The sequence below is a fragment of the Anopheles coluzzii genome, chromosome 3 (assembly GCF_943734685.1).
Source record: "Anopheles coluzzii chromosome 3, AcolN3, whole genome shotgun sequence".
In the NCBI taxonomy this organism is placed as follows: domain Eukaryota; kingdom Metazoa; phylum Arthropoda; class Insecta; order Diptera; family Culicidae; genus Anopheles; species Anopheles coluzzii.
Genome location: NC_064671.1, coordinates 51,662,897 through 51,672,446, shown reverse-complemented (window position 1 = coordinate 51,672,446; position 9,550 = coordinate 51,662,897). Strand labels below are relative to the sequence as shown.

General features: G+C 45.2%; 1 protein-coding gene across 1 annotated transcript; it reads left to right on the top strand.

The window, feature by feature from the left end:
- The first annotated feature begins 4,463 nt into the window (after nucleotides 1-4,463).
- On the top strand, nucleotides 4,464-8,741 carry LOC125907309 (uncharacterized protein K02A2.6-like). Its single transcript, XM_049608916.1, has 3 exons — nucleotides 4,464-5,115; nucleotides 5,161-6,002; nucleotides 8,658-8,741. Exons 1-3 carry the CDS (start codon nucleotides 4,464-4,466, stop codon nucleotides 8,739-8,741), a joined length of 1,578 nt encoding a protein of 525 aa, XP_049464873.1.
- Nucleotides 8,742-9,550: the final 809 nt, after the last annotated feature.

The window sequence follows — 9,550 nt, the reverse complement described above, 5'->3', positions numbered from 1 at the left end:
ATAGCAGGTCACCGAAACAACGTTGTACCTAAGGTAACCTGCTGTCGCAACAAAGATGGAGATCTGGTTAGTAACCAGCCAGAAGTCCTCTCGCAATGGGCTCAGTACTTTGATGAATTACTCAACGACCAGTTTAACGAACAGCTAAAAGCACCACTAGCAGATAGTGTCATGCTACTGCCACCTAGCATAGAAGAAACACGAAAGGCTATCCATCGGCTGTAAAATAAAAAGGCACTCGGAACCGACGGAATTGCAGCTGAACTGGTCAAGAATGATGAATCTCGTATTCTAGTCGTGCACCTACAAATTGTTAGTGAGGTGTGGGATAGCGAATCGATGCCTTGTGACTGGAATCTCGGCATCATCTACCCCGTATACAAGAAGGGAGACATATTGGACTGCAACAACTACAGGGGTATTACGGTGTTGAATACTGCCTATAAAATATTCTCCCTGATCCTCCAGGATCGCCTTGTCCCGCACGTCGAAGAGATAGTAGGAAACTATCAAAGAGGATTCCGAAACGGAAAATCAACCACTGATCAGATCTTCACCATGCGGCAGATCTTGGAGAAGATGGCTGAATACAGAAACGACACATACCATCTCTTCATAGACTTCAAAGCCGCATACGATAGCATAGCCAGGGTAAAACTGTACGACGCTATGAGCTCATTTGGAATCCCGGCCAAACTGATAAGGCTAGTTAGAATGACTATGACCAACGTCACATGCCAGATGAGGGTGGATGGAAAACTCTCAGGACCTTTTGCTACCACCAAGGGTCTGCGCCAGGGGGACGGGCTTGCCTGTCTCCTATTCAACTTGGCGCTAGAGAGGGCCATCCGCGACTCGAGGGTGGAGACTACGGGAACCATCTTCTATAAGTCAACCCAGATCCTGGCATACGCTGATGATATAGACATCATTGGTCTGCGGCTCTCCTATGTAGCAGAAGCCTACCAAGGGATTGAGCAGACGGCAGAGAACCTCGGATTGCAGATAAACGAGGCAAAGACCAAACTGATGGTGGCAACATCAGCGGACCTACCAATAAATAATCCGAATCTACGTAGGCGTGATGTACAGATAGGTGAACGCACTTTTGAAGTCGTCCCAGAATTCACCTATCTGGGGTCAAAGGTCAGCAACGACAATAGCATGGAAGCTGAGTTGCGCGCAAGGATGCTGGCTGCCAACCGGTCATTCTACAGCCTGAAAAAGCAGTTCACCTCAAAGAACCTGTCGCGACGGACGAAGCTGGGACTATACAGTACCTATATAGTACCAGTACTCACATACGCCTCTGAGACATGGACACTGTCCAAATCTGACGAAACCCTCTTAGCCGCGATCGAGAGGAAGATGCTCAGAAGGATACTTGGCCCCGTATGTGTGGAAGGACAATGGAGGAGCCGATATAATGACGAGCTATACGAGATGTACGGCGACCTCACTGTCGTACAGCGTATTAAGCTCGCCAGGCTCCAGTGGGCTGGCCATGTTGTACGCATGGAAACGGACGACCCAGCCCGTAAAGTCTTTTTAGGCCGTCCACAAGGACAGAGGAGGCGTGGTAGGCCCAAATTGAGGTGGCAAGATGGCGTGGAGGCGTCCGCCATTAAGGCCGGGATAACGGATTGGCAGACGAAGGCGCGAGACCGTGAGCGGTTTCGGACACTCCTGAGGCAGGCCAAGACCGCAAAGCGGTTGTAGCGCCGGATAAGTAATAGGTCATGATTAGATGAAGCTTGTCGAATCACATTGCAAGAAAAGGGCAGCAATATAATGATGAGTCGCTTGCCGTCTGCTAAACGAAGTCTTTCTATATTCCGTTTAGGTAGGGAGCTTGAGTCGTTTAGTGGATTTGTGGCACTTGGGGTGGCAATGATGGTTTTTCTAAGGCGAATGAAGTCACGGCGTGGAAGAGCGTTATGGCAGCAGACCGGATTATTACGACCTGCGTTAGCTAGTCGGTCTGCTATTTAGTTTCCCTGAATACATGTGTGTCCAGAAATCTATCAGAATGTGACTGGGGGTGAATTCGGTATATTGCAGAGTTGTTGGATGTTCGGGTCACCCCGCTGGGCAAAGGTTCCCCGCTGGGCAAAGCGACGGAAGAAATCATTACCTTTCGCGCATTTTCTCGTTCCTTCTTTTTCCCTCCTCATTTTCCCTTTTCCTTCTACGGCATATTTGTCAAGCAGGTTGTCGAGCTACTCGTCCCTTGCTCCGCCTCCTACCCCTCGCCAGAGCACGCTGTCGAAGGTTTGGATTTGTTACTGCGCCAGACGGCCAATCGCTTTCATCCGTCGTCCGTGCTTTTTCTCTCTATAGCGCTATATCTTTTTCGCGTGTGGTAAATGCTCGCGAGCTGTTGTGGTGCTTAACAAAAACCGTCAACAAACATTGTGGCGATGTAGATCAATTTTCACAAATCAAACCAAAAAAGCGCAATGAGTTCAATCGCTGCAATGTAAAAATGACTAAGGAATCGGTAGCTCACTCTGGAGGGTTTGCTGTGCAACGCAGAACCCTATTTCGAAGTAGCGCACAGGAAAGCTTAAACCAAATTGCATAAAGCATAACTTTATGTGACATAATGCTTTTCCTTTCGTATGTTGTAGATTATGCTGAGCCGTCTGCCATCCGTACCGGGGTAAGAGTTTGTCTTGACTTTGTTGCTGCTGGATCTACCGCTGTGGTGCGACAAATGCACGGAATGCACTTGAGCAAAGGACATGAGCTTAGCGAGCTGAACCCATTCCAAGGCAATGTCGGTCGCTCGGCGTCATCATACCGACTCCAAGCCAACAAGCCGCCAGTTTCTGGACGGACAGGTGCAGCACCATACGCGCACCGTAATAAACAAAACCAGAATCCTCTTTTATATGAATTCAATTCTAGTTTTGTTTCCACTTGCATCCGCTAGCTGAATTGGATAGAAATGTGCTACATATCACACGCACGTTTGCCTCGATCGTGTGTCTTTTTTTATACCCCCAACAGCAGCGCCAGTCGCAAAGATGGTGGTGCCAATCAAGGTTATTATATATTCTACTGAGGTTAAGACACTTCGTTTTTGCTGGAACCATGTTGGTTATATTAGCTGGCATCGCGAAAGAAATGGTTTAAAATTAACAGTCGTTAAAATTTAACCAGAGTCGCTAAAATCTGCTAGAATTTGGCATCGCGAACGCATTGAGTTCATTTGTTAATTTTAACGACTGGTCCTATGCCGTCGTTAAACAAACGACTGTCAAGAGCGTATGCGATACAAATTAACCGTCGTTTAATTATACTGCTCGATTTTTTCCCTGTGTTTGCCTATATGGGATATCGAGCAGTCGTTAACTGTTTTGACGATCATTTATTTTAACAGAAATGAACAACAAATGAACTCAGTTAAACCAAAATGAACTTTAAACGACTGTTAAAAACAGTTCATTTATTCGCGATGCCGGCTATTGTTTACAATTTGTCTGTCAAATGACGCCGGCTTTATTTTGATCAGCTTATGCTGTTCACGAATGACGAAGATTAGAATTTAAAATACGTAACAAATGTAATAAGTGTTGGCAGGACAGCCCACTGTGCGGTGTGAACCCCTTCGGCTAGCAGTGCGTCCACCTGCATTTCTATACGCATCTCGGGGTGACAAGTGACAGCTGCCGGATGCCGGGGGCACATGGGAAAAAGAAGTATTGTACAAGAGACGCATGAGATAAGGTAGTGAAATAAAGTACAAGAAAACGTAACAGTGGCGACGAGGCGGTAGAAGTTTGCAAAAAAACCAGCGAAAATTTTCCCGGGACCGTGTGTTATCATCGACAATGGAAGGTGCTCAAGAAAAAGATTCTGCAGCAGGCGGAGGAGAGTCATCAAAGAATGTGTCGGAAGCGATACTGAAAATTCTCGCCAACCAGCAGAGCCTCATGTCTTCTATGGCACAACAGCTTCAATTGACGAATCAATCCATACAAAAGTTCACACATGTGGAGGTTGTACTTGACTCATTATCAAGTAATATGTCAGAGTTTGTCTACGACAAAGAAAACGGATACACTTTCGACGCCTGGTATTCCCGTTACAGCGAACTTTTCGATCGGGATGCTTGCAACCTTGACAACGCGGGAAAAGTGAGGTTACTTTTACGCAAACTGAGCCCACAAGATCACGAGCGGTACAATAGTTTCATATTGCCAAAACTAGCTCGCGAATTCACATTCGAACAAACAGTGAAAAAGCTAAAATCCCTGTTTGGCGCTACCATCTCTACGTTTCGCCGCAGATACAATTGTCTTCAAATGACAAAAGATGACGTAGATGATTATCTTTCATATTCCTGTAAAGTGAACAAATCCTGTGTTGATTTTAAACTTTCCGAGTTAACTGAGGAACAGTTTAAATGCTTGATCTACGTATGTGGACTTAAGTCAAGCAGCGATGCAGAGATTCGTATGAGGCTGATCAACAAACTGAACGAAGCACAGGACATCACGCTCCAACAAATCGTCGAACAGTGCAACAGTCTCGTTAACCTCAAACAGGACACTGTGCTTGTAGAGCAACCATCGTCAGTGCAGTACGTTGCTAACAAAGGTTCATCACAGCAACAACGTCATCCCAGCGGAGGAAACAAACAGCAGGATCATCCTCGTACTCCTTGCTGGTCTTGCGGTGCAATGCACTTCCACAAAGATTGTCCGAGTCGAAACCACAAATGCAAAGATTGTGGTAAAATTGGACATTCCGAGGGATACTGCGCCTGTTTCACATCAATGGCGACCACCAGTGCTCCAGCGCAGAAGGCACCGTGGAAAAAGCAGTACAAGCGGAAGCAACATCAGGGACAGACATCGAAAATAGTGACAGTCAACCATGTCACGCAAAGAAGGAAGTTCGTCTCCGTTCATCTCAACAACATTCCTCATCGACTGCAAATTGACACCGGATCGGACATCACCATCATCTCACATCAGGCATGGAAGCGTATCGGTTCTCCGGCAGTCAAACCAGCCACTTGCAATGCTAGGACAGCGTCGGGCGATCCGTTGCAATTAGCGGCGGAGCTGGAGTGCAGCATCACCATCAATAACGTTACGAAACAGGGTAAGTGTTTTGTAACTGATCCGAATGTCAATCTTAACGTTTTAGGGATTGATATGATGGACCTTTTTGGACTGTGGAACGAGCCAATCACAGCGTTCTGCAACCAGATCTGCACCACGAAGACGACAAACATAGCAGAACTACGGTCTCGTTATCCAGACGTCTTCAACGACAAAATGGGGTTGTACAACAAGACAGCAGTACAACTTACGTTGAAGGGCACGCCTACACCAGTATTTCGTGCAAAGAGACCCGTTGCGTACATGATGGAAGCTGTTGTTGAAGATGAGCTGCATCGTCTGGAAAGTCTTGGCATCATCAAAAAAGTGGACTTTTCTGACTGGGAGGCACCCATCGTCGTGGTACGAAAACCGAACGGCACCGTTCGTATTTGTGCGGATTTCTCGACGGGGTTGAACAACGTGCTGGAGTCGAATAATTATCCTTTACCACTGCCAGAGGATATCTTCGTGAAAATGGCTAACTGCGTCATTTTCAGCCACATTGATTTGTTGGACGCCTACCTACAAGTACCCGTAGACGAAGCAAGCCAACCATTCCTAACCATCAACACCCACAAGGGACTGTTTCAATTCACACGATTGTCACCCGGCATCAAATCAGCGCCAGGGGCATTTCAAAAGTTGATGGACACGATGCTCGCTGGGCTCAATAGCACCACAGGGTACCTGGACGACATATTAGTAGGTGGACGAAACGAAGATGAGCATCAGCAAAACTTACATCTCGTGCTAAACCGTTTGCGAGATTACGGACTTACCGTACGCATTGAAAAATGTAATTTCAATATGCGCCAAGTCAAATATCTGGGACAAATCCTTGATGCACAAGGAATCCGGCCAGATCCAGATAAAATAGCACCAATTGTGAGCATGCCACCGCCGCACGACATTCCAACGCTGCGATCATACCTTGGAGCCATAAATTATTATGGCAAATATGTCCAAGAAATGCGCACACTCCGTCAGCCCATGGATCAACTTTTGAAGGCAGGTATTAAATTTCATTGGTCCACAGCATGCCAAAGATCATTCGATCGTTTTCGAGAAATTTTACAATCTCCATTACTGCTAACGCATTACAATCCAAAAATGGAGATAATAGTATCTGCAGACGCTTCAAACGTAGGATTGGGTGCTCGCATTGCTCACAAGTTTCCTGATGGATCAATAAAAGCCATTTACCATGTGTCGCGTAGCTTAACATCAGCTGAAAGTAACTATAGCCAAATTGAAAAAGAGGCGCTGGCTTTGATATTTGCGGTTACACGCTTTCACAGAATGATTTATGGGCGTCGATTCATTCTGGAAACAGATCACAAACCTTTATTGGCTATTTTTGGTGCAAAGAAGGGTATACCAACGTATACAGCAAATCGTTTACAACGATGGGCATTAACTCTTCTGCTCTACGATTTTTCGATTAACTATATCTCTACAGATAGTTTTGGTCACGCCGACGTATTATCACGTCTTATCAATCGACATGTGCGGCCAGATGAAGAGATGGTCATAGCTAATCTCACTTTCGAAAAAAGTATTCGGAGCATCTTGAACGAATCACTGCAAGCAGTCCCATTGTCGTTCAAGACAATTCAAAATACAACCAAAAATGATGATACCTTACAACAAATCATCAAGTTCATTAAGGAAGGTTGGCCACCTAAAACCATCATAAACGATCCTAAAATCCTACAATTTTATCAACGACGAGATGGACTGTCTGTCGTAGCAGATTGTATTATGTATGGAGAGAGATTGGTCGTGCCTCCCAGTTCCAGGGAAAGTGTCCTCAAGCAGCTACACAAGGGACACCCTGGTATCGAACGCATGCGCTCGATCGCACGGCAGTATGTGTACTGGCCAAACGTCGATGAAGACGTTGCACATATCGTAAAATCGTGTATCGAATGTTCTAGTGTTGCGAAAACAGATAGAAAAACAACTCTTGAATCCTGGCCAGTTCCAGAAAAAGCATGGCAAAGGCTACATCTCGATTATGCAGGGCCTGTTAACGGTTACTACTATCTGATTCTGGTTGACGCATACTCTAAGTGGCCAGAAGTGATGCGCACTAAAGACATCACCACAACCGCAACATTGCGCATGCTCCGCAATATTTTCGCAAGACACGGACAACCTGAAACATTGGTCACTGATAATGGTACACAATTTACCAGTAATATGTTCGAAACATTTTGTGAGCACTATAGTATTGTGCATTTGAAGACTGCTCCATTTCATCCGCAGTCAAACGGACTAGCAGAAAGATTCGTCGACACATTCAAGAGAGCCCTTAAAAAAATTACAGCAGGGGGGGAAACGTTAGAAGAAGCAATCGACACCTTTCTGCTGTGCTATCGTTCAACACCATGTCGTAGTTCACCGGAAGGAAAATCACCAGCTGAGCACATTTATAAAAGACCAATACGGACAGCTCTCGAATTATTACGTCCACCTTCTTCATCGCACAAAGTCCATGATAACAAACAAGAAAAGCAGTTCAATCTCAAACACGGAGCAAAGAAGCGGCATTACTCCCCTCAGGACTTAGTGTGGGCTAAAGTGTACCATAACAACAAATGGAGTTGGGCTCATGGGCAAGTTATTGAGCAAATTGGTAGTGTGCTGTACAATGTATGGTTGTCATCAACGAGGAAGCTCATTCGATCGCATTGTAATCAGCTACGAAGTCGACATGAAGCAGAAGTTTCCCAGCAAGAACAACTAGCAACTACAGACGTTCAGATACCGCTGGCGATACTCCTCGATAATTGTGGTCTTAACGATGAAGTAGAAAGAGAAACCACAACATCCACAACACTCCCATCAGAAATGTTGGCAGACCTGGCACCACCACGTCAACGAAGCCGTGTTGGGTCAACACGTAACAACAATCAACCACCGGTACCTACACGTCAATCATCCAGACAACGCGTACCACCAACCAGATACGACGCGTATCATCTTTACTAAAAAAGGGAGGTGTTGGCAGGACAGCCCACTGTGCGGTGTGAACCCCTTCGGCTAGCAGTGCGTCCACCTGCATTTCTATACGCATCTCGGGGTGACAAGTGACAGCTGCCGGATGCCGGGGGCACATGGGAAAAAGAAGTATTGTACAAGAGACGCATGAGATAAGGTAGTGAAATAAAGTACAAGAAAACGTAACAATAAGCATAATAAATTTCTCGAATTTTTTTCTGCAGCTGAAAGACTCTAGGTGATTCTAGTGAGTGAGCTGATTCCAGGTGAAAAACATCCCCAAATTGTTGGCCTATTCTGAAAGGTCCATCGACATCGAACATCGCAGAGCACAATCAGGTGCATAGGAGAATCAAGGAGAATAATGCAAGTTGTATGTTGCTCAAACCATCAATACTACATATTGTGGCAAAGTTTTATAATTTCACCCTCTCTTTGTTTTATCTCCTATCACTGCTGAGCACGTCCTGCTCCATTAGCACCTAACATCAGTTCATGACTGCCTCCTACCACTCGTCTGCGTCCATCATCCGACAGATTGACCAGTTGATCCGTGAACCATCGAGCTCACTGTGTTATGTGACCAATGCCGGACAACCTACATCAGCCAAACAACGATAAATCAGAGTCATCTTACAAACACCTGCTCGGTGGGACAGCAGTTCTTTTTAAAAACAATCCCCAGCCAATTTATACTGCAAGCCTACGCCTCGAGAATATCCCATTGACCGTACTGCTCCACAACCTACATCCTTCACCTTCCTTCGTACAGGTTAATCCTTTGCTTCAACACCCTAAGCTTGAATTCAACAACACCTAACCCAGGATTATTCTCTAGGATGCACCCCTCGAACGACGTTTCTTCAGGGAAACTTCATATAAAAACAACATGTGGTTACGCTTTATACAAAATTTCGGTAGCGACTATCGTTCAAAAGGTGTCGTGTGGGAATAGATCACATCAATAACGTTTCCTTTAATTTGATTATATTTGCATTCTATTTCCATGATAAAGATAATGATAGATTACACGATTATGTTTCCGAAAACAACGATGTACTATAAATGCCATGTAACTTGTAGACCAGCGAACGACAAAGTGCGGCTCGCATGCAGCTCTTTATTTTTAAATTTGCGGCTCTTAACCGTTGATATATTTAGTAGAACTTTCAACATTTTTCTTTTGATCTTTCTGTTTGGTAGGCCGCTCTCCTAGATGAACAATGATCAATCTATTGGACGAAAAATTGCCAAATCATCGTGGGGCACATTGTAGGCACTCGAGACCGCATGCGGCCATTATCTCACGGTAATGGCTAGTTAGGGTGTTTTTGTTGGTTCATCGTATTAACATTCTATATCAAGGTTGGTGTTTTTGATGGAAGATAAAAACTAAAAATGATATGGTCCAAGCGATTATATTGTACAAC

Coding starts and splice junctions, on each gene's coding strand:
- LOC125907309 (XM_049608916.1), top strand. CDS start 4,464: ATGAGGCTGATCAACAAACTGAACGAAGCACAGGACATCACGCTCCAA. Junction 5,116..5,160: donor CAATAACGTTACGAAACAGG/GTAAGTGTTTTG, acceptor TTAACGTTTTAG/GGATTGATATGATGGACCTT. Junction 6,003..8,657: donor CAGATAAAATAGCACCAATT/GTGAGCATGCCA, acceptor ATCATCCGACAG/ATTGACCAGTTGATCCGTGA.